This window comes from Leopardus geoffroyi, chromosome E2, assembly GCF_018350155.1.
Source record: "Leopardus geoffroyi isolate Oge1 chromosome E2, O.geoffroyi_Oge1_pat1.0, whole genome shotgun sequence".
NCBI lineage: Eukaryota > Metazoa > Chordata > Mammalia > Carnivora > Felidae > Leopardus > Leopardus geoffroyi.
In genome coordinates, this window is record NC_059335.1 from 54,745,099 (window position 1) to 54,769,240 (window position 24,142).

At 51.1% G+C, this 24,142-nt stretch overlaps 1 protein-coding gene across 1 annotated transcript in view; it reads right to left on the reverse strand.

Annotated features, from left to right (window-relative positions):
- PKD1L2 (polycystin 1 like 2) overlaps nt 1-24,142 on the reverse strand; it is a 96,211-nt gene that overhangs the window by 33,256 nt on the left and 38,813 nt on the right. Inside the window, exons 16-26 of the mRNA XM_045440122.1 lie at nt 23,690-23,884; nt 20,747-20,878; nt 19,247-19,429; nt 17,691-17,815; nt 16,566-16,692; nt 15,770-15,901; nt 11,911-12,133; nt 11,145-11,338; nt 6,745-6,975; nt 3,894-3,995; nt 1,588-1,766 (exon numbers count right to left, since the gene is read on the reverse strand). Coding sequence (XP_045296078.1) covers nt 1,588-1,766; nt 3,894-3,995; nt 6,745-6,975; nt 11,145-11,338; nt 11,911-12,133; nt 15,770-15,901; nt 16,566-16,692; nt 17,691-17,815; nt 19,247-19,429; nt 20,747-20,878; nt 23,690-23,884 — 1,823 coding nt within the window. The remainder of the gene's footprint in view (nt 1-1,587; nt 1,767-3,893; nt 3,996-6,744; nt 6,976-11,144; nt 11,339-11,910; nt 12,134-15,769; nt 15,902-16,565; nt 16,693-17,690; nt 17,816-19,246; nt 19,430-20,746; nt 20,879-23,689; nt 23,885-24,142) is intronic.

Here is a 24,142-nt window from a genome sequence, read left to right on the forward strand (position 1 = left end):
CCACGAAGGTAACACCTTTGCAAACCTGAGCCCAAGGACAAGAGCTCCTGAAAAGAGAAACTGTATTTTTCTTCATTTTCCTTGGCGCCTTGGCCAAAATGCCCCGATCAGCGGGTGAATTTGGCCTCACGTGGGGAGCTCAGGGAGATGCTGCTGCAAGAGGGTACCTTCTGAAACTATTAACCCTAGTGCAGGGCAGCAGGCCCAGGGCCAGCATCCAGATGCAAGTGAGGAAAGCCACGTTGTCTAAATTGTGTGCATTCAGGGAGGTGCAGACTCGGGCGCACAAAACCTCGTCTTCCTGCCGGCTTCCACCCAGAGAACGAGCCGTCTATTTTGGACTCAGGACTTCGTGGGTATCAATCATCTAACCTGATTTAGGTCTTTGAGGCCCGCGTAAGGAATGAGATCATCTCGCCTCTGCTGGGATGGGAGATGCCGGAGCAGCCATTTCCCCTGTTGCCTTATGGCCAGTAAGAATAGTGATAGTATCAATAGCCACTCTCTGCTGCGCATTTACTGTGTAATGCGGACGATGCTCGGAGGCTCTGGACACGCGTCTTCTCACTTCCAGGAGGACAGCCCTGTCAGGCATGCAGGAGCCTCCTCTGCTGAGGTCACACAGCCTCCGGGGGAGGCCAACATCCAGTGACTGATGGGTGCAGTGCCTGGGTGTGGTCAAGACCTGGGCATCTCAGCCCGACTCGGAACACTCCAGAGCTCCCCGTGGGGGTCAGCCGCGCTGTTGTGCTGCATCAGAGCTCTGCCCCCTCTGCTTCTCCTGCTTCCTTCTCTCCCTGCCCAGGGGCTGGTCCCAGGCACCCTGCGTATTCAACTCTATCTCCGAGTCCAATGTACAGCCCTTGAAGTAGTAATGTGTAATCCCTTAGGTAAATTAAAGACAGCAATGTAAGTGCTGTGTTTTTCTAAAGTTGCAAGCCTCTGATGGGGGGTCCAGGCTGGAAATGACTCATCTAGGTGACTAGTTTTGGCCTCACACAGAAGGGGCAGATTCTTGGCTCTGAGCTTGCCAGCTGTGTGACCTTGGGCAAGTCACTTACCTTCCCTGGGCTTGGATTTTCCCACCTGCAAAACAAGGATGAGGGTACTTGTCCCTGAATGAGAGTACTTGGTCATTGTTGAGGAGCCAGTGAAAAAAGGCACAGAAACAGGAAGGCTTAGTCTAGTGCTTAGCAGGGGCGGCTGTTTCTGCCTCTTCCACTAAAGAATCAGCCCAGTGTCTCCTTAGTCCCCTCTTATTGGGCAAGGTTTGTCTTCACAGCGGGTACCTATCCCCATTTTACAGATGGGGAGCTGGGGGCTCAATGACAGGTTGATGCTTCAGTGTGCCAAGGGTGGAGCTAACACTGGACGCCAGGGTTGCAGCTTCCAGTCCTTGTAGCTACTGATCCCATCTGTGTGGCTCATGGATGGGTGGGCCTCTCCCGCCCTCACTGTCCTTATTGGTGAAGTAGGGATCCATTCTATGTGTTTGCGGAGGCTTGTGTGGATCAGCCAGGTGGCACGTGCACAGCCCTGGGCTGGCACTTAGGGGGTTCTCGTGGTGTGCTCCCCCCCGTGACTTACCAGGATGGACGGTCCCCTGAGTTGTCATGCCACAGCCGCAGACTCCTCAGCTCCCCCAGGGGGAACAGGGTGGAGAGTAAGAAGACATCTACTCCTCCTCGCTCAAAAACTGGGATGTCAGGATCTGTCAGGTGGTGGGGTTCACTCTCTCCATCCAGGCCATATAGGGTGACAGTCACCTGAAATCCAGAGACTAGGAGAGGCCAACTCCCCCTGGTAACCAGGCCCTGCTGGCCGTGTTTCCTTGGAAGTGTCCAAAAACCAGTGAAAACCAACATAGCACGGCCCCTTCATTCTCTCTTCTCCCATCTTGGGCCTACTGAATTATTTTTCAGGTGTATGAAGATTTGGGGTCACACTATCTGCATTTACGTATTCAGTGTGAGTTATAAAACGCTTCCTGGTAACTTTTTAAAACTTCCCATGTACTTATTTGTAAGGGCTTTAGGGTAGGGACTGATTTCTCCCCCTAACAGTTATATTCCCAGTGTCTCCCAGAGTACCTGGTCCTGAGATGTGAATGCATGAGTGCCCATTGTCTTGAAAATGCATATTCCTAGGCCCCCCCTCCAGACCGCTCAACTGAAAATCCTGGGGCCAGGGCCCAGGAATCTGTTTTTCTGCAGCTGTCCAGGTGATACTGATGGCTGATTTCCTGAGCAGAAACAGCCACCATACTGCCATCTGTGTTCTGCCCACGTCTCTCAGCCTCACCACTGCAGCGTCCCTGCACCCACGTCCAACTGCCAGCAGCTGTGTCTTTCCTGGGGTTTCTTGGGCTGTTAGGACAGAGACTGGAAGTGCCGGAGAATTAATGGCGATACATGCTGTTCTCCGCCAGTGACTGATGGGATTCGTGGGTAAGTGACCCAGTTCCCCCAGCCATCAGTGGGGTGACTTTGAGGCCCATGTTGCTTACCATTTTGCCAAGTTCCATAGTGGGTTTAGGCTCCAGCTGCCCAGAGAGGTAACGGATTTGATAATGCACCCCTTATCAGTTCTTTCTCTTCCCTCTCAGCTTCCCAGTCCCCTACTGGGGTGTCCTAGGGTCCCCCTCTCAAGGCAACTACTTATGCTTCCACAGCAGGGTTCATCCACTATAGACATCCTGGGCCGGATGATTCCTTGCTCTGGGGGCTTTCCTGTGCATTGTAGGATGTTTAACAGCATCCCTGGCCTCTACTAACCATCCAAACTAAGACAATATCAAACGGACATGTGGCCCAACTCTCCAGAAAGAGAAATGGCCTGTGGATCGTAGGTTTTCACATCTTTCCTGTAAGGTGGTCTCTTTAGTGTCAAACAGAAATAAGATGAATGTTTCATTTGATGGATGAAATTAATTCCTATGTTTATTCAGTGAACAGTTACCAAGCTCTTACTCTATGTTAGCCACCTGGTTGAGGACCTAAGACATAGCAATAAATAAAAATAAAACAGATGCATACATAAATGAAAATAAGATTTAAAAAGTAACAGACAAATGCCCCACTGTAATGAAGCTCGATATCATTTTTGAAAAAACAATGGAGCTTCCTCTGAGATAGTAGACACAGTGCCAGTGTTCTCAAAGTGTGTTCCATTGAGCCCTCAGTTTGAGTAAAGGAACCTTGGAGGCTGCTGTCAAGATAGTGTATCGAGATGAGGAACATCGCACAGGCCAGACTTAACTCAGGATGCTGAAGCATTGCAGGGACAACCTGCTTTATGCTCCACAGCCAAATGTTCACGAACCTCAGAGAATTGATAAGTAAGTGAAATAATTTCTTTACTACCTCTCGTCAGCCTGCTCCAGGACAGATGGCTCAACCTGACCTTTTAGCTAGATGCCAGCTAATCAGTTTACCCCCAAAAATCTAAGACTCCTTGTTTTCAAATGGGAGGCATTGTTCTTTCCTTTCTTTCCTTTCTCCCTTCTCTCTGAAGAATTTTGTTTTTGCTCTACCCATTGATAACAGTTTGCTGACTCTTCTTATGTGAGCAAATTTGCATGCAGGTTACTAACTGTCTGAGTTATTCTTTGATAGGGATAAGGGAGATGACCAGTGTCATTGTGCTAGGCCCCATCTCTCCCTTAACAAGTTCCTACTTTATCTTTTTAAATATTGGGGCTTGGGGTGATGTTTTGTTTGCCAAAAAGATTCTTTCCTGTAAAAAAAAATGAGAAGAGGAAAAAAAAAATCCTACAATACCGTAGTCACTATGCTAACGTGACTCAACAGTGGGCCAGCAAGGGCTTTGCTGGGAGGGACACACTGATCAACCGGGGCGGGGGGGGGGGTGGGGAGTCTTGGATGGACAGGTACCTTCGAGGACGTGGCTGCCCCTCTCCGGTGTCCAGTGTAGACTGTCACCAGGTAGTGGTACTGGGCAAAGGGATCGTTGTCCTCCAGCACTGTGACCTTCACCTGGACAGAAGGATGGCATTAGGAGGGCCCTGTTCAGTGGGTTCATGCACTACACAGCAGCCAAGAGTGAGCTGGGCATTCATGACAAGGGAAGAGAGCAAAATTATGTATGTTATTTATTCATTCCATTGGGTGAGAACAAGTAAAATAAAAAACTTTTAAAATAAAATAGTACAAAATGCATTTCATATTAAATATGACTCAAAGTAGTCAAACTGGAAATGAACTTGGTATTAAGGTGAGAACGTTCAGTGTTTGATCTGGTGAATGATAACAAACTCTGTTTATCTAGAATTTCTAACATTGGTAACCAGATTGGGACTCTAAGGAAATTTAAAAGGAAGGAAGGCTAAGGTGGTTTAGCAGCAAAACAAAACAAAGCTGGACTAGAGGTTGCAGTGGGCTCTGTGGTGAGCCGTCCAGATCTCTCAGCAGTGGACAGTTGTCTGCTCCAGTTGTCTGGGATGTGACAGCTACCTCTCCTGAGGTCATATGCCCTCCTGGGGAGGCTGATGTGTGAAGGCAGATTGATGTGGTATCTGGGCATGCTCAAGACCTGGGCATCTCGACCCAACCCAGGGCATCTCTGGAGCTCCCAGCCCAGCTTCCCTTTCTTTCTCTCTCTCTTCCTTCCTTCCTTCCTTCCTTCCTTCCTTCCTTCCTTCCTTCCTTCCTTTTTACTTTTATTGTTTTAATTTACATCCAAATTAGTTAGCATATAGTGCAACAATGATTTCAGGAGTAGATTCCTTAGTGCCCCTTCCCCATTTAGCCCATCCCCCCTCCCACAACCCCTCCAGCAACCCTCTGTTTGTTCTCCATACTTAAGAGTCTCTTCTGTTTTGTCCCCCTCCCTGTTTTTATGTTATTTTTGCTTCCCTTCTCTTGTGTTCATCTGTTCTGTGTCTTCAAGTCCTCATGAGTGAAGTCCTATGGTATTTGTCTTTCTCTGACTCATTTCGCTTAGCATCATACCCTCCAGTTCCATCCACGTAGTTGCAAATGGCAAGATTTCCTTCTTTTTCATTGCCGAGTGATACTCCATTGTCCTTACACACCGCATCTTCTTTGTCCATTCATCCTTTGGTGGACACTTGGGCTCTTTCCGTACTTGGGCTGTTGTGGACAGTGCTGCTTCTCTTTCTGCTCGTCCTGCCTCCTTCCCTCCCTTTCCAGGGCTGAGCGCAGGCACTCCTTGTGAAACACCCTGCACACTCAGCTCCGCTGCAGGGTCTCTTTCTTGGGAACCAAGCGACAGGGGAGGCGCTTAAAGTATTAATGTTGAATCCCTCGTGTGAATCGAAGACAGCAGTATAAATGCTGTAACTATGAGCTTATTAAGCTTTGTGCCACCTTCACACCTCCTGAGAGGTGTTGCTGTGTGTGGGGAGGGCGGGAAATGGAGAATATTTCAGAACTTTGTGACAGTGCATCCTTGCAAGCATTTATGTGCTCACTCAGACACTCAGAATTTTACCGAAGGCTCCTTAAATGTCAGATACGGTGCACATATTAGAAAAGTAATCAGAACTTTGTTGTTGGCAATGTGTTTTTGTCGTTTCTATCCTCAGACCTGTTTTATGGTCAGGCAGATCTGGGTCTGAATTCTGGCTTCTTGGAGGTGACTTTGGACCAGTTAGTTGCCCTCCCTGATCTTTGGTCTTTTCCTCTGTAAGGTGATAGAGGCACCGTCCGGTTAAGGGTGGACTCAGAAGGCCCGGGTTGTCCATACCCTGCACATTTCAAAGAAAACCTGCATCTTGGCCAGCTCTTGAAAGATAACCCCAGAGTGCTTGGAATCTCCTGCATGATGAGTGTCTTTTTTTTTTTTTTTTTTAACGTTTACTTATTATTGAGAGATGGAGAGACACCGAGCATGAGCAGGGGAGGGGTAGAGAGAGGGGGAGACACAGAATCCAAAGCAGGCTCCAGGCTCTGAGCTGTCAGCACAGAGCCTGACGCGGGGCTCGAACTCACGAGCTGTGAGATCATGACCTGAGCCACAGTCGGTCGCTTAACCAACTGAGCCACCCAGGCGCCCCAAGTGATGAGTGTCTTTGAATACCTTGGTCCACACCAAGTAGTCTCTGCTAACAGTCTGATTTATGATGAGGGCTTTGGGCCATGCTGTATCAGTCTGACCTCTGGGTGGTGGTGGTGATGATAGGTGATTTGTTGGAGACTGAGTGACTGACCTCAGTTACTCACTGGGCACTCCATATGTCTGTGGCTGACCTCCCATTAAACCCTGGACCCCAGGGCTCAGGTGAGCTTCGTATGAACTGTCACACGCCATTGCTAGAGACTGCCGTCTGTCCATACAGCTCTCCTGGGGGAGTAGTCGGAAGCTCTTGCCAGATCTCTCCTGAACTCTTCCCTTTTCTGATTTTCATCTGCATCCTTCATTGCAATAAACCATAGTCATGAGTATCACAGCTTTTCTGAATTCTGAGAGTCTTCCCAGCAAATCGCTGAACTTGAGGTTGGTCTTGGGGGCTCTCAATCTTCTTCTTAGAGGTGAAGTGAGCATTAAATGGGATAATCACTGGCATTTAGTAAATCCTCAATAAATGCAATTTGATGAGAGTGGACATTTTATAGATAATGAGGCTGAGAAGCTGGCTTGCCTGGGATGACCTGGCTTTGCTGCTGGCCCTTTGGCTCCCCACCTGAGCCCCATCCCCTGAAGTTCCTGCAAGGGAACACCCCCTGCTCCTTCCTCCCATTCCTGCAGACCATGCAACCTCACCTTGGCCTGATCCTGAGCGTCCTTCCTCCTTGCCCAGATCACCACCAGCACGTAGGCCACGCAGAGGCAGCCCACGGTAGTCACAACCACGGGGTTATCTTCAAAGGTGGCAAAGAGCTCGGTGGTCTGGCGGACGTCGATCGCATTGGGCATCACCAGGAACGTGCTTCCAAAGAAGGTGAGGTGGTTGCAGAGGCAGTGTGTCTGGGAGGGGGTGGTCCGTGGCCCCACCTGCAACCCCAAAGAGGCCCTGGTAGGAATGCCAGCACGTCTCTGGCTCACTGAAGCCCAAGGGAGGTGGAAAGTTCCCTGAGGAGGCCTGGGGAGACCAGCTCTAGGATTCTCTTGAGATTTTTTAGTCAGCTAAAAATCTTTAAATGTCAACAATATTATCTATAACAAGTATCTTTGTACCTGCCATTCTCAGTGGGCACCTGTGTATCTCATGAGTCATCTTTGCCCTTTTAAAGAACTATTACGGGTGAAGGCGAAGTTCCCTCTATCCCCCACCTTCCATTAGCAGCCATTGTCACAACTTTGGTGCACATGATTCCATTACATTCTCCGCCCGATGCTCACTCGTTGGACAGATACGTATTGAGCGCAAAATCTATGCCAGGCAATAGGCTCGGTGCTGAGAGGCCACCCAGGGTAATCAGCTCATCTCAGGTTTCCAGGGACTTATCTATTTCTAAAAATGAAAGTCCCAAGTCCTGGGACACACTAGGGTGGTCAGTCATCTCACACTGAAGATAAAAAACAAACACAAAAAAAACAAAAAACTGATACTGGGGAATCATGTAAAGAAAAGGGAAGGGCAAATGTTTAAATCCTGAACTGGTGTCTTAGCACCAGGAATGCGCTCCCTAAATTTCACCCTCTTAGGTTTAGGCACCAGGGGCCCCTCGCCTGGGCTCATGCTTTGAGTGCGCGCTGCTCTAGCTATCCTCAGGCAGCACCTGTCTGCACAAGACAGGGAGTCAGGGGGCCCCAGGGACGTGCCCACCACAGCACATAGCACTCATCGTGTCTGGGGAAAGGCTCTAGGTGACCCTGAGGATGAAGCCCTCCTTAAATTTTGCACCGTAGATGTCTCACTTGTTTTACCCTAGTCCTGGCCCTGGGATTCCCCCTTCTAGACTATGGTTTGGGGACCTGGACCTGGAATCCCTTGCTTCTAGGGCCTGCACAGCCCTGTTCCTCAGGATCACTCTTCTCTGGTGGACTGGCCACCGGTGTGCCCACCCTTGGGCATGAGGGTGGCAGGATGTGGCTTTGGGGGGCAAGGTGTGTGGATGGAGCTTGGGTACATGGTCCCCTGTGGTACAGGACCATAACATTGGGGCCAGGGGTGGAGGTGGAGACAGGAATGGACCAGGGCTGGGGGCCCCCATCTGTGTTCTTAATTCACACCTTGCACTTAAGTCCTCTCCTAAATCCTTCTGTCAACTTTCAGTTACCCCCCCGAGCCATTTGGTGGGCAGAGATTATGTTCAACCCCACAACTCAGTGCCACTTTTCACTTCAGGGTCTACCAGGAGGTGGTGAGGTGGGAGGGGTGGGGAGCAGGAAACCCTGGCATGCAGAAAGTTCTCCTCATGCAGAAAGCTCAGCTCAGCGCAGGAGGAAATACCTGCTGCAGCCCAAACTGCCACAGCAGGTAACTCTTGTCTCTTTTCCTTAACAAGCCACCCAGCAGAGGGGTCACATGGGCCTGACACCAAGTGTTTATTGACAGATTTCACATGGCCCTTAGTTCCGTGTTTGCTTCATTGTTTTTCTCACTGTTTCCCAATCCTGGTCAGCGCTTGTCATGCAGCCGTGGGCCTTATGGGAACGCCTGGGGCACTCGGAAGGAGTGGAGATGGTTTCAGAGAAGAAACCAAGCAGGTGCCAGTGACAAGACCATCTCAGTGCTGGGTGCCCAGGGACCAGGCTTTTTATGCCTACATCTTTGTCCTCCTAGGCTCTTGAGAGTCTCTTGAACTCCGGGAATCAATCTGCGCATACCCTTGCTAAAGTAGTTGCACCTTTAGTGACCTTTGAGAAAATATTTAAGCAGGAATACAGATTCTCAGCCCCCTTGGAATAATTCTGCTTTTACCCCTTGAGAAGGTCTGCGGTCTACAGACTTGGAGCTTTCTTTAGCCATTTAGAGAATTTGGTGCTGTCTTTCCACCCATTTACTTATTTATGGCTCCCCAGGGATCTTTATCTATAGCTATCTGTACCTACTTCTATATAATGAGCATCGCGTATATATTGGATTCATATAACTTTTCGTCCACGACACACTCCCACATCTGACTTTTGTATGTCCCGCATTCATGTACGCATGTATTAGTAGGTGTATATTTTCAATAACATAGTAAGTCCTGAGAACCCCCTACCCTACTCGAAAGCTAGGAACTTTCCAATAACTTACAGTTAGATAAGTAGTCCTCCCCTGGGCTGTCCTCATGCTCCCCCAACCCAACCGCCACCCAAGTCCCATGTTCATTGTCCCCTTGATTTCCATTTTATATATAGTTTTGTCTTCTCCGTGTTCAGATTGTTCAACACAGCAACCATTTGACTCTGTGGAACACTCACTTGTGCCAGACCCCGCACTAACTACTTGATCCCCCTATTCCTGTCCAGGCCCCACCCCAACTGTAAGTGGTAACCAGCTTGTATCCCCATTTTCAGATGGGAAAGCTGAGAGAGGTGCAGCAACCTGCCCAAAGTCACCTGCCCAGTCCTGATGAAGTGGGATTGGACCCAAGTCTGTCCAACAGCAGAGCCCACGCCCCCATCGGCTACACCATCCCTCTTTCTGAGCCTCGGGCCTCTGAGGACAGCCTGCCGGGCACTCCAGGCCAGCAGCGTGGGCATCAAACAGCTGCCGGGAGTGAGGACTCTGGGAAGGTCACAACACACCCAGGGCCTTGTTCACGAGGTACAAAGGGCTCTATTGCGGGCACGGGGAACATGTTGTCTCTTGGACGTCGCGATGCACCCGTTTCTTCCTGGCACTTTGGGGAACTCCCTCTGTGTGGTGGCCAGAAGCCAGGGCAGGAGTTGACAAGGGAGCTGAAGTTATAGCAGAAACAAAGCCGGAAGGAGCTTGGGTCTGAGTCCCCTTCTGTGGCTCTGCTGGGGCCTGGCTTCTTACACTACTTGTGACCATTGTCATTTGATTATGTGTGGCATTTGCTTCTTGGCTGTGTCCTCTGCTGGACCGAGAGCTCACTGGTTTTTCTAACCATTATATCCCCACTGCCTCGCGCACGGCAAATATTTGTTAAATAAATGACAAGAAGGTATGGTCTATTAGATGGAGACAGGTATGTGATAAATTTCAGCTAGATGTGGAGGTTGCTGTTTGGGGGAGAGTATGAAATGCTGTGGAAGTCCAGAAAGGGAGAGTCCCGATGTCTGGATGCTTCCAAGAAGGTGACTTTGGAGTGGGAGATGGAAGGGTGAATAGCACAGGAGTTTTCCATGCAGGGTAGATATAAAGGGCCTTTGGCCCAGGGAGAGAACAGCAGATCAAAGGCATGGAAGGCGGAAGAGGAACACTGATGCATGAAAGATGGCCTCTGATGACCTCAGAGCTAATGTCTGGACACTGTCATGGGCAGAGCTGAGCTGACTTGAGACAGGGATTTGATTGCCATTAATAGAGCCGTGTGCCATCCAGGGGCTTGGCGAGACTGGGTGGGGGGCTGGGCAAGCAGTGCTGCATCTCACAGAAGGCTCCTGCGCTGGAGACAGATGGGCTTGGGTCTGAGTTCCAGCTCTCCCACCTACTAGGCAAGGGATCTGGGGGTAAATTTGTTGACTTTCCTGAGCCTTTGTTTTACTACCTTAGAATGGGAATTCCTACTCTCTTAGAGGGTTATTGTGGAGGTCTGATGAGGTAATACAAGTAAAGCATGGAACACAGCACCTGGCGTGGAATAAAGGACTCTGAGTTCAGTTCCTTGGCGATGAATGTCCATTCATTCAATGGTCATTTGTTCTCAATGGTGAGCATAGCACACTGTTCCTGACTAATGGGGCTCCTGGTGCACTGAGGGAACAGACATCATCCCAGTGACCTCCTGAGTAGATATGAAATGGCTTAGTGCTGTGTTTAGTGCTATGGAGGAATGGATGTATGTACTGGGAGAGCTTACAGCAGAAAATCCGACTGGCCCGGGGGTTAAGAACAGTTTTCTCAAGGAAGTGATACTGGAGGCAGGGTCTAGTTAACCATACTGGGGGAGGAGGGGCATTCCAGGCCTAGGGAACAGCATATGCAAAGACACTGTAGAGGGGTGCAGAACAGCCACGAGAGGCACTGAAAGGGGACCCCAAATGAGTTGGACACACCCAACCAAGCTTGCTGTGTCTTCTTCTTTGTGTCCTCTCCTTACCTGGCACCCAGAGTTGTCCCAAGTCCCCTGGACCTCATCCCAGAACACACAGTGGGACAGGAAGGTGGTGATGCCAACTGTGAGGTCCCTGGTGGGGGTTAGCTCCAGGTCAGACTCGGGGACCACAGTCAGATAGTAGATGCCTTCTCCAAAATGCAGGTCTTCTGGGTTCAGAATCCACGTGGACAGTCCATCTGCAAGAGAGAGGGCTCCAGGTCAGCCCGAAGCCTTGTGGAGACTGGGGCTAATGTCATGGGAGAGAAAGACCAAGGTGACTGGGCAGGGGAGCTGACCTTGATGGTCTCCCTGATATCCTAAGAAAGCCCTCTTCCCTTGAGATCTGGAGCAGAGAATAGGAGGCACTCCCAAGTCAGCACGACTGCCAAGTAAGGTAGATGAGGGCTCAAATTCTGACTCTGTCCCTTCTTGGCTGTGTGACTTTGTACCAGTTAACCTCTCTGTTCTTATCTGGCAAGAGGAAATGTCCATAGTGCCCATCCCAAGGGTTGTAATGAGGATTGCAGTGAAGTTAGTTCTATAAGTGCATATCAGTTCAGGGTGTTTAGTAGGTGCTCACTTAATGTTGCCAGATAATAATACTGATGATAACAGTAGTAGTAGTAGTAGTAGTAGTAGTAATAACACCAAAAAATAGGCGTTTAATGTAACAAAAAAAGTTTTTTTTCCCCATGGCTTCTGATTCTCAAGTTTTAAGTTGGTTACCCTCTCCCCACTGCCCAAGAAGCTGGCCCAGTTGATGGATTACCTGCAGGAGCCGTTGGCGGAAGGTGAACTTTGGCGTCATAGCTGGTCTCATTGGGGTGGTAGCCGTAGCCCAGGCTGAGCATGAGTGGGATATCAGGCCTCCAGTGCAGCTGGATCCCCAAAGCTGCGCCATCTGTAGTCAGGTTCACCCACAAAGCTTCAGGACTGGTCAAGTTTAACACAGTTGGCTCACTGTGTCCTTTTGAAAGCCGGGGCAGCAGGATCTGTCATCAGAAACAGTTACATCAGGGGTGTGCCGGGATGGGAGTGCCAGTAAGCATCAGGGCTGCGGTGCAGAGCAGGGCAGGGTGAGTGCCCGGGGAACCAAGATCCACTCTGCTGTGCTCATCTTATCAGCTTCCTGGGGCTGCTTATCTTGGTGCTTATGATACCACAGATCTGCCGTCTTACAGTTCTGGAGGCCAGGAGTCCAGAATCAGTTCCACGGGGCTAAGGTTGGCTGGCTGATGCCGTCTGGAGGCTCTAGGAGAGAACCTTGCCTTTTCCAGCTTCTGAGGGTGCCGTGTCCCTTGGCTCAGGGCCCCTCCTTACATCACCCCAACCTCTTGCTTCTGTCATCGGATCAGCCTTTTGTCTTCTGTAGTTAACTCTCCCTGTCTCTGCCTCTTGTAAGGAGCTGGCATGACACTGGGTCCACCCACATCATCCAGGGTCATCTCTCTATCTCAAGATCCTTAACTTAATCATACCTGCAAAGTCCCCTTGGCCATGTAAGGTGGAAAATCCACAGGCTCAGGGATGAGAATATGGACATCCTGGGGGGCTGTTATTCACCCACCACACTCATCAAACTGCATACCAAGGACTGGGCTGCATCCGTACAGAAAGAGGACAGACTTTTTCTCATTCGCTCAAGTGTGCTGTGTGAACTATGGTCATGCTGACGATGGTGTGAAGCAAGTGAAGTGTCTAAGTTAGGAGCATAGGCCAGAGAGGCAGAGAGACCTCTGTTTGGATCTTGGCTCTGTCCTATATCAGCTGTGGGACCTCCAGCCAGTTAACAGGCCACTCGGAGCCTCTGCTTCCTTGTCATCAGTAGACCACGTAGACTCATTCAGGGTATTAAAAATAGTATTGCATACATGGGGCGCCTGGCTGGCTCAGTCGGTGGAGCTCGTGACTCTTGATCTCAGGGTTGTGAGTTCAGGCCACACGTTGGGTGTAGATATTACTTAAAAATAAAATATTTTGGGGGTGCCTGGGTGGCCCGTTAAGCATCCAACTCTGGGTTTTGGCTCAGGTCACGATCTCATGGTTTGTGGGTTCAAGCCCCACGTTGGGCTCTGTGTTGGAAGCATGGAGCCTGCCTGAGATTCTCTCTCCCCATCTCTCTCTTTGCCCCTCCCCCACCCCCAAATAAATAAATAAAAAAACATTTAGTACAAAAAAATCTTTTAAAAAATGATATCACATATTTAAAAACATTTTTTTTTAAAGCGGGGGGGGGGGGGGGGTGGGGGGGTGGGGCGCACCTGGGTGGCTCAGTCGGTTCAGTGTCTGACTTCAACTCACATCATGATCTTGCAGTTGGTGAGTTTGAGCCCTGCATTGGGCTGTGTGCTAACAGCTCAGAGCCTGGAGCCTGCTTTGGATTCTGTGTCTCCCTCACTTTCTGCCCCTCCCCCACTTGTGCGCGCGTGCGCTCTCTCTCTGTCTCTCTTTCAAAAACAAATAAACATTAAAAAATTTTTAATGATATTACATACAAAATACTTAGCCAAGTGCCAGATACAGAGTAATACTAAAAAATTAGCAGCTATCATTATTCTATTACTAATATGTTAGAAGTTCTCATAACCATTCTCCATTAACTGATGCTCTGTGTTCCCTTCTGAAAACAGACTCATTGATGCCCACTGTGCACTCTTATTTCTGGTGGTCTTCTGTGTTAGACATGGGCATGGTCCACCATGTACCCCCTTCCAGGAAGGGCCTGCTCCCCACTCACAGACAGGCTCCAGCTGTCAGCTCCTTCAGGGTCTGTCCCAGCTGCAGAACTCCACCTCGTCTGAGGCACACCCTCCCTGGGGCCACCTGCATCCAGGGGGCGAAGAAGGGGTATGAGGCCAAGACTTAGCAGCCTGCTGTGGGACATATGTCTCATTTGTACATGAGGGATTTTAATTTATGGAGGCGACTGCTGATATGGAGGGGCCAGTGCCATTGAAAGAATCTGTGACTTACATTTCCTAAGAGAAGGGGACTACCATGCCATGCAGGGCCACAGGGGTCAGGAGGCAGGGGCAGGCACAGGGGAAAGCTCAGGTCAGGGCCGTTATTGGGATCTCCATGGGAAAGGCACGGCAGGACAGAGTAAGCCATTTTCAGATAGGCCCATTTGGATGATTTCAGCAGGGTTGGGACTATAGGAATGGTCTCATCTGGTGGCCTGGTACCTGGCCTCGGGATGGTTTAGGACAGGGGAAATGTTGACTTGGTGTGTGAGTCAGATAAAGGGGCTTGTTGGGGGTATGGACTTGGGGTTGGTTCGTCTACATATGAAAGGTGTAGACTTCTTCCTCACCAGCAAGATTTTTAAGATATCAAAACATCAAAACATACAAAAAATAATAAGCCTGATTATTATCATTCTAATGGCTGGTACCTGTTACGGCACACCCCCTTGAGTTGACCGGGGCTTTGTGAGGTCTGGGTTGCGATCTGACTCCTCCTTCTGCCCGGTCCTGCTGTCCTTCCTCCCTCTTTGCAGGTGTGGGTCTCAGCAAACATCTAGCACCCCAAGCTCTTTCTCAGCACCTGCTTCCAGAGAACCCAGCCTATGACAGCTCTCTCCTGCCAGTCAAGGTGTGAGCTCACCAGTGGGCACATGTGTTTATCCCAAAGCTGCTTATGTCCACATGTGTTTGTAAAGGTCAATTGAAAAAAAATTTTTTTTCTAATGTTTATTTCTTTTTGAGACAGAGAAAGACAGAGCATGAACGAGGGAGGGTCAGAGAGAGAGAGAGAGAGACACAGAATCTGAAGCAGGCTCCAGGCTCTGAGCTGTCAGCACAGAGTCTGACGCGGGGCTTGAACTCATGGAGTGTGAGATCATGACCTGAGCCGAAGTCAGATGCTTAACTGACTGAGCCACCCAGGCGCCCCTGTAAAGGTCAATTTTAATGAGATATTCCACAGAGTGACATAAAGTGACAGAGTACTAGTGTGAAAAGAATTATTTGCATAAAAACAAGCTGAATGCTTTGAGGAGATACAGGAAAGATGAATTGCTAAACATTGGTATTGAATTAGTCATTGATGAGAAAACTAGATTAGGAAAAAACTCACTAAAATCTCAAGAGATCCTCAAGAGGATCTGATCTTGTATTGCACTGTGGTGTGCTTATATTTTTGCTTCATTTTAATGTTTTTATTTATTTTTGAGCGAGCGAGAGGGGTGGGTTTGGGGGGGGTGGACAGAAGATCCAAAGCAGGCTCTGGGCTGACAGCAGAGATCCTGATGTAGGGCTCGAACTCACAAACCCTGAGATCATGATCTGAGCCAAAGTCAGATGCTTAACCAACTGAGCCACCCAGGCGCCCTGATGTTTTTGCTTCATTTTAGAGAAAATTGGACATTTCAGAGCCTGCAATGTAATGGTGGTTAATGTAATGAAAATGATTAAAATTCCAATCAACAGTTTGAAAGAAATGTTTCAATTGTACACCCCAAGATTGACAATGATATACATTTATAGTTTTAAGTTAAAATACAACGTGTAAGACAGGGTATGGACCGTTCTTAATGATTCTCCTCTTTAATCAACTGTTGGTCCCAACCAAGTTGAAGAAGAAAACAGAAGTGACACCTGACTTCTGAAAGCACCCCCAAGTTCTACCTCGATGTTCTCTGACAGATTCTTCACGGGTATGAGATGTCCACTGGGGCTGGTCAGACAGAGGCCACCAACAGTTCCACTGACATCAAAGTGACTTCGGGCTGGGAAAGGGCTCGTTGGGAAACTCATCATCTGAAACCAAGAACACAGAGTGCTGGCCAAGGCCCCTGAAGGCTGGAAGGTGACTGCGTCCCTGTGTGAATGACAGGGTTTCCCAAGATGGGATGGACAAGTGGCCCTTGCTCTATGGGGTGAATGGGGGACCCTGTTGTTAGCTAGCTGTGTCTGGCTTTCTGGGTGTGTGTCTGCCTTTCAAGGCTGAGGACCTGCTCAGACCCGCTAGAGTTGTGCAGCTGCTGGACTGTAAAACCATCTGAGCCTTTTTTCTTGGCAAAGCCAGCGAGTCCCCAAGAGAAAGATATTTGTCTGTCTTTGTTGGGGCTGAAGGAACAGAGAGATGTGCCCTAACTTGGGAGTGAAAAGAGCCCTGGGCTTGCCGTTTCCTAGTTACGGAACGAAGTCCAAAGAACTTTACTTCCAGGAACTAATTGAACCGAGGCTGCCGGGGAAGTTCCACCATGCAGTGGAAGAAGGATGGATTTGGGAGTCTGCATCCCAGCCCTGCCGTTTTGCTTGTGGCCTCGGGCAGGTCACTGAGCCTCATCTGTAAAATGGGCATAGTAATATGTGTAATTGGAAGGGCCGTCATCAACATAACTGAGCAAACACGCATGCGAGTGCAAGTGCCATAGAAGCTGTAAAGGGCTGCTCCCGAGGAGGGCATTACTGTTGTTACCCTGATGTCCACAGGCTCCTGGCTGGCCTCCATGGAGCCAAGGGAGGAGGCCGCGGGCAGGGTGAAGGTCGCAGAGTGAGTGGCAGCGGTGTGCACACAGGAGCCCCGCCAGTTCCAGGGCTGTATTCTGGCCACAAGGCGAAAGCAGAGGTCCCAGGAGACAGAGAGGAAAGTCAGTGTCAGAGGAAGAGTTCTTGCTCTGCAGGGAACCCCAGTATCGCCATTAGAGCAGGCGGCTCTGCTTCAGTCCCCAAAGGCAGTTCTGTACGCTCGTGTCAATGGAACAGCATGGAAGGTAGCCGACAACCCCCCTCCCCCCCCACCACGCACTGTGAGGACAGGGCTTTAGCCAGCTTTGTTTAAGGCCACACCCCCCCCCCCGCCCCGTGCCAACAAGAGTGCCTGGCACACAGTGGGGGTCCACACATCCTTTGCTGAATGAATAAGTGAGCTTTGACGTGAGCATTTCTCTAGGCCTAGCTCCCCTACCTACTTGATCTCTGATATCATGGGTCCCCAGCCCCATCTTCTCTGGCCCTTGCCATTGTCCTGTCTGATTAGACTGGGGACCTGGTTTCAGACCCTAGCTCTGGTCAGAGTGCTGCTTCAGGAAATTGCCCCTGGGACCCAGGAGGGTAACCCTGGCATGGAGAATCGGAGAAGGGTGCTCACTGCAGGTGTCCCAGCAGGGCCTGCAGTGTGGTCCAGCCCTTGCTTGTCAGGGGGAGGAATGCAGGGTGGAGGGCATCCTCAGGTCCACGAACTCCCAAGGCAAGTGCTCTTGAATCCAGCCCACAGCTCTGGGGAGCATCGGGCTTGGCCAGGCACACCCCGGATGTGTTTAAAGGTGGGCAGGCCCCCTTCATTCAGCCTCCCTGCCTGCATGGCTCCAACATGACCCAACTCTCAGGACTTGTGGGTGGCTCCAAGATGGGGTGTGGACTCAGCCGTTGCCCTCCTACGCTGCACAAGCACCCAACGTGGGGACCTTCTCTTGGTGAAAAGCCCTCCCACTTCCAAGGCTGGCTGCCTGGGCTCTGCCTGTCACAGAGTCTCGGGCTGTGGCTATGGAATGAGCCAGGTCAGGGGACAGGCTGTCTTGGGGATGCCAGTGCTGCTGGTTACCTGTTCGTGTACACAGAGATGGAAGGGGCAGCCAGAGTGGCCGGGAGGCCCCCAGGCAGTGTCCCCAGCAGGAGGGCAGCCTGCACTCGCTCCACAACATCGAGCAGCTGGGGCACGGTGGCCATCTGGAAGAGGAAGCAGGGGATGCTGCTGTGACCCGTGTCCATATGCCACCTTTGCTCACTGTCACCAGGCTAGTGTGGGGCCTTCAGCAGGGACTGGGCAGGGGGTGGGGGGCGCGCAGAGGAGTGAGCAAGGGACAACACTGCCGTTCATTGAGCGCCAGGCTCTGTAGGGAATGAAGAGTAACACTTGCACGGATTCCAGCACTTATGTGAACCCTTTTCATCCTCACGACAACTCTGTGAGGCAGGTGCTCTCACTTACCCGTTTGGCAGACAGGGAAACAAAGGCACGTAAAGGATGAGTGACTTGTGGAGGTCACATGTGGAAAAAGGCAAGTGCCAGGACTCAACGGTGAGGTGGCGAGGCATCTGGCTCCTGAGTCCGTGCGCTAGGCTGTCACGCTCTGTGCCTCTCTGTGCTGCTCTGTCCGACCCTGCCGTCCACCCACAGCCCACGTCTTATTTGTGGGGAAATGGAAAGCCATAGGCAGAGCCATTTTACAGGGTCACCTGGGCTTGGACTGCTGCTCACCCCACCCAAACCCCCAGATGAGGATGTGGCCTCACTGAGGTCAAGGACCCGGGAAGGGCTGGACGTTTGCAAAGAGTTCCTATTGGGGCACAGATTACACTGTGCGTTTAAGTGTGTGTGTGCACGCATGTGCGTGCATGTGTGTGTGTGAGAGAGAGGATATGACTGAGTGGATGCGAATGTATGTATTTAAGGGTGACGTGAATATAAAGACTTAAGTGTGTATGTATTTGTGAGTATATGTGTGATTGTGTGTCTGCGTACGAATGTGTGTTTGAGGGTATGTGTGAGTATAAGTATTGGAACATAAATGTGTGTGTGTGTGTGTGTGTGTGTGTGTGCTCCTGAGTAGACGTGACACAGCCCCACCTGGTGAAGGTGATGGGCCTTCAGCTCCATCGTCAGGCCATCCTGGGAGGCCCTTCCCCTGGTGGCCCGTCAGGGCGCTGGGGCCGCATGAGACAGTGCCACGTCCGTTCTCACTCCAGAGCCTGCCTCTGTTCTAACAGCGTTCTGTGTTTTGAGAACTGGGAGGGTGGACATGTGATCTCACCAGTTGGTGGCTTATCTGGGAGGTGGCGGGTTGCCTTGGTTTACAGATGAGGAATGAGGCCAAGAGTCATCATGCACCCAGCCCAAGTCTCAAGGTTTGAAAGTGACAGAGGCAGCACGTGAACTCAGGCTGCCTCGCTCCAAAGCCTGTGCTCTGCCTAGTATACCACACTGACTCCCAGAAGCTCTGGTCTCTGGAACTTTTCTTCCAGTTCCCTAAAGAGGACTTTAACCTCTGTGTCTCAGTTTCCTCATCTGCAAGATGAAGAGAAAGACCCATCTAGAAAGGCTGGTGTGAGCGGGGCATGTGGTAGCCGGGAGGCCTGCATCTCGGCTGAAACACCTACCTGGCTGCCGTTGGCCCCGGTAGGGTTTTCCGGTCCATCCCTCAGGGAAGCTGCCAGCACACTGCCCACGGCCTGAAACAGGTCCTTGGTGGCCGCCTGGCGCCTCTGGTCCTCAGGAGGGGCCTTAGAGCTCGCTGCCAGCAGAGCTTCACTGGCATCCTGCAGAACCCAGGTGGCCTCCCGCTGGGCTCACCCAAAGGGGAAGGGAAAGCAACGTGAGCCCCTCCTGAGCCAGACCAGCCCCTGCACCATTCCAAGGACAAGGGCTGCAATAGAGGGGAGCAGGGCGGGGAGATAAACTAGGGAAAATCTGGGCCCATTGCACAGGCTGCCTGTATCACTCACTTGAGGTCAGCTTCTCCTTCCCACAATGTGCTAAGTTCCTTCAGGAGAGTACCCTAGTCCATCTCTGAGTCTTTCCAGAGTGCCTTGCACATGCCTAGCTCATAGCAGTAAACATTCCCTACCTGGGGGGATGGATGGAAGGATGGATGGATGGATAGATGGGTGGTGGCTGGATGGATGTGTGGGTGGTAGATGGATAGATGAATGGACAAGACACTTATTCCGGTTTTGTGGTTCTGTGTGTTTTTGTGTAAATTCTTGCTGCCCCAGTAGTCTGAAAATGCCGCAAGGGTAGAAGCTATGTCTGTGTGACTTGCTGAATTCTCAGTGCCTGGTATGTGCACAGTACCTGGTATATACTAGGCACTCGGGAAGCATTTGTTGAATGAATGAGTAAATTAGTGCCTGGATAAGCGAATGGAAGGAGGGAGGGGCGGATGTACACAGGTACCGAATCAATGCGTGCGTATGGAACGGATGGATGAGCAAATGGGTGTGTAAATGGCAAGTGTGATGTTAAAAGCATCGTGGCCTCAGAAATAAAGGTCAGCCTTGCTGGCTCCAGGCTGGAGAATGTGAGGGACTCCACCTCCTGACAGTAGGTGAAGCACAGCCAGGGTAGCTCTCCCCTCCCTGCTTAGGGCTCCATTTTGAACCCTTGGCTACCATTTCACTGGAAGCATGGTGATTTCATTTGAGTTCTCCAAGAGGCAGACCCTGAGGCAAGGATTGAAGGTGTGGGCAGGCAGAGTGGGCTGGTGGGGCGGGGGTCGAAGAAGAAAGAAGGGCAGGAGCTGGCAGCTGGACGTCAGTGGTGTATTTACGGGGAACATGGGTGGGTTAGCAGCAGGACCCGGGCACACACTTGAGTGTCCCTCAGTGATTAGAGTCAGCTGCTCCCTTGGGGTGCCACTGGCAGGTCGGGGAGTGGGGTGTGTGAGCACCCCGGCTGGGACACCAGAATGAGACACAGGGGCTGCGGGAGGACGTCTTCTCTTTCTGGGCACCACCCACGCAGGACCCTTGGAAAGCAAATGGTGGGAGCTTGGGTGGCTCCGTGACTGAGGGACCGTCGACCTGAGGAGGGTCGTCAGTTACCCACTGCAGAGGTGTGTGTCCCATGGCTTGGCCCGGGTCAGCAGGGGCCTCACTCACCTGGGCCATGGGTGTGAGCTCCTCACTGCGGTGGGTCACCTCTCTCAGGACCTGGGCCAGCCCTTGCACCTTCCGCATGTCTCCCAGGGTGGCGGTGACCGCAGACAGTGACCCTAGCATGTGCTCTCTGACCTGATGCAGAGGGAGGACGAAGAAATGTCATTTCTGTCTCAGAAAGATTTGGGGTCACAGCAAGTGACCAGGCTCATCTGGGGTTTTCCAAAGCCCGCAGACCTCTGTTTGCTTCATAGGTTGTGTGGTGGGCAGAAGAATGGCCTCCCAAAGATGTCCACATCCTAATCTCTGAAACCTGTCAGTATGTCACGTCACATGGCAAAAGGGACTTTGGCAAAATCGCTTTGGAGTTTTAATTAAGTGAGAGGTTCTGAGATGGGAGCATATTTGGATTAACCAGGTGGGGCCACTGCCATCACAGGGGTCTTTGTAAGAGGGAGGTAGGAGGGTCAGAGGGAAGGAGATGTGTGCGTGGAGGCAGAGGTGGAGAATAGGGTGGGGGAGGAAGGAAAAGGAAGTGAGGAGGGGAAATTTGGGGAGGGAGGGAGGAGGGAATGAAGGGTCTGAAGATGTTGAGGTGCTGGCTTTGAAGTTGGAGGGAGGAGTGGAGAGGCTTCTGGGGACTGTGTCTCCTAAGCCACAGAGCCCTTACAGGGGCCAGGGGCCGGCCTTGATAGCTACACACAAGAACTAAGAATATAATTTCAGCACTTGCCCCATAGAACTTTCTGCATTGATGGAAGGTCCTGTCTCTGCACCATCCACTCACCAAATGCAACTACTGAGCCCTTGAAACATGACCAGTGCAGCTGGAGAACTGAATTTTAAACTTTGTTTCATTTTAATTCATCTAAGTTTTTCTCTTTTCTTTTTCTTTCTTTCTTTTTTTTATTTTATTTTAGAGAGAGCATGAGCAGGGGAGAGGGGCAGAGGAAGGGAGAGAGAGAGAGAGAGAGAGAGAGAGAGAGAGAGAGAGAGAGAGAGAATCTTAAGCAGGCTTCCTGCTCAGTACAGAGTTCCCACAACCCCTGGGATCATGACCTGAGACAAAATCAAGAATCAGATGCTCAAGTGACTGAGCCACCCAGGCGCCCCATTTTAATCCATTTAATTTAGCTGTGAGTTCCTAGATAAGCGAGCGGCAACCATTTGGCACAGCCCGGATCTGAGTGTAGAGTCCTCTGTGGCCTGCTTCTCACAGCTCACTCAGCCTACCTGTCTGACGGCCCTTCATGGCAGCTGCAGAGTTTGAGCCTGTCTGCTATTAAGTCAGGATGCCTCCAGGCTATGGCTTGGATGGAGGAAAGAAAAGGCCAGTATATGAGGGGACTCTTGTCAGATGTTCTGGAAGGTTAAGTCATGTTTGCCTCTGTGGATCTTCCCTCCTTCCTTGGTCACTGTCCTGGAGGCAGCTTCCATGGAGATGCCCCTGGCTCCTGACTCTCTGTCAGTGGCCTCATGCAGCAGGAGATGAGAGGGCTGGAGGAGAGAGAGCTAGAAGCTATACTCCCGGTGCCTCCCTGCCAGTCCACTGTGGCTGGTCAACGGCCTCCTTCTTCAGAAGCCACTGCTTGTCCCAGGGAGCCCCTCCACGTGCAGCGGCTCCCTCTGGATTCTGTTCACTTCAGGCCGAGCCCCAACTGTTATCAACAGAGCCCTTCTTAAATTCTCCTCAGTTACCCCATGAGAGTTTCACACCTGCCTGCTGCCGGGACCCCACTTTTTCACGAGGAGACCCTGGGTCGGGCTGCCTAGTCTGTGCTCAGGGGACCACAGGACATCCAAATGCAAGTCTGCCATGGGTAATGTTCCGAGTGAAAGCAACCAGGATTGAGAACCAGGTGGTGAGTTGTGGGGGTGTATGGAGGTACTAATGTGAACTCAGGGAAGGGGTGAGAGGCTTGGGGGGGCGGGAGGTAGACTGGGGAAGAGCCAGTCTGCGTTGGAACCCCGTCTTCACCACCTACTTAGAAATGTGGGCCTGGGCAAGCTGTTCAAATTCTCTTACTCTGTTTCCTCTTCTGTAACGTGGATGGGGATCTCACCATTTACCTTGTAGGGTTTTAACGAGGATTACATATCCATGAAGCTCTTGGGGCCGGTAGCACCTAGTAGGTGCTCAATAAACGTCATTTATCTATAAGTAATCACTATGACAACCACCACTTCTTTGTATTAAGTCCTTACCACGTGTCCTGCACCATGCTAAGTACTTTTCTTGCAAACCCTTCAGGGAACCAGAAAAGTCTTTTCTTCTTCATGCCCAGCAGGTGTATGTGCTACTGTGCGTGTGTGTGCATGTGCGTGCACGTGCACCTGTGTGTACCTGCACCCACACGTGCCTGCACTCATATAGCAGGCACCAGGAGTAGAGGTAATCGTATGTTCTACAATAGTTGTTTATCGTGTCAGGTTGAAACACACAAAATGGCCATTTTGTGGGTTAAAAATGGTTGAATGTTGGTAATTTCAAATGGTTTGACCTAACCTTATCAGCTAAACCCTATTTCTCATCCCCATTTTCCAGTGGCGAACCTGAGGCTTAGAGAAGTTCATTCACCAGCCTGTGACAATATAGATGGGAAGTGACAGAAGTGGGATGACGTCTAACGTCTGACCCCAACCCATTAACCATATGACTGGGGCCAGGCCACTTTTCTCCTCTGGCCTCGGTTTTGTCGCCTTTGACAGGAGGGATTGGAGCAAGACTCTTAAATTCCTTCCTTCCCTAGAAGGCTTTGACTCCAGGAAGAGCAAGGAAAGCAGGTTTCCATCACTTCAGGTCACTTAGTGAAAGGACCAGAAGAGGGAGGTGACATCAACAGCTCAGGAGATGCCGAAGTCTTCTCCACAGCTCCATAAATTCCACTCCCCACCCCAAACTCCGGGGCCCCAGTGGACAGTGTAAAAGGGGCCCATCTTGAGCACCTTCTGTCTGACGTCCACGTTCAGCAGCCGCCTGCAGCCCCGCCCCTGGCACTCCTGGTCCAGCACCGATGCCACGGCCCTGGCCAGCTGGAAGAGCCGCTCGGGGTCCCGTTCGCCTCGCAGAGCGGTGGTGATGTTCTCCACCACTGCAGCCTGGAATGCCACATTCTCAACGTGGGTGTCTCCAAGTCCCACCTGACCGGGAAACAGGAAACACGCTCAGCGCAGGGAAGCCCTGAACTCACCAGTCCTTGTTCCAGAATCCGGAGCCTGAAGTCACAGTCTCCACAAGGCAGGCCAGAGCAAGACAGGAAGGCTTTGCACGTGGCCTGGGGTCTCTCCCGAGGCTGAGGGCAGCCGGGCCCGCTTGTAGCAGGCATCCAATGGCCACTGAAACCAAGCCTTGGGCAAGTCGCTGCTTCCCCCTCACTGCCTTCCTCATAGTTCCCCCAG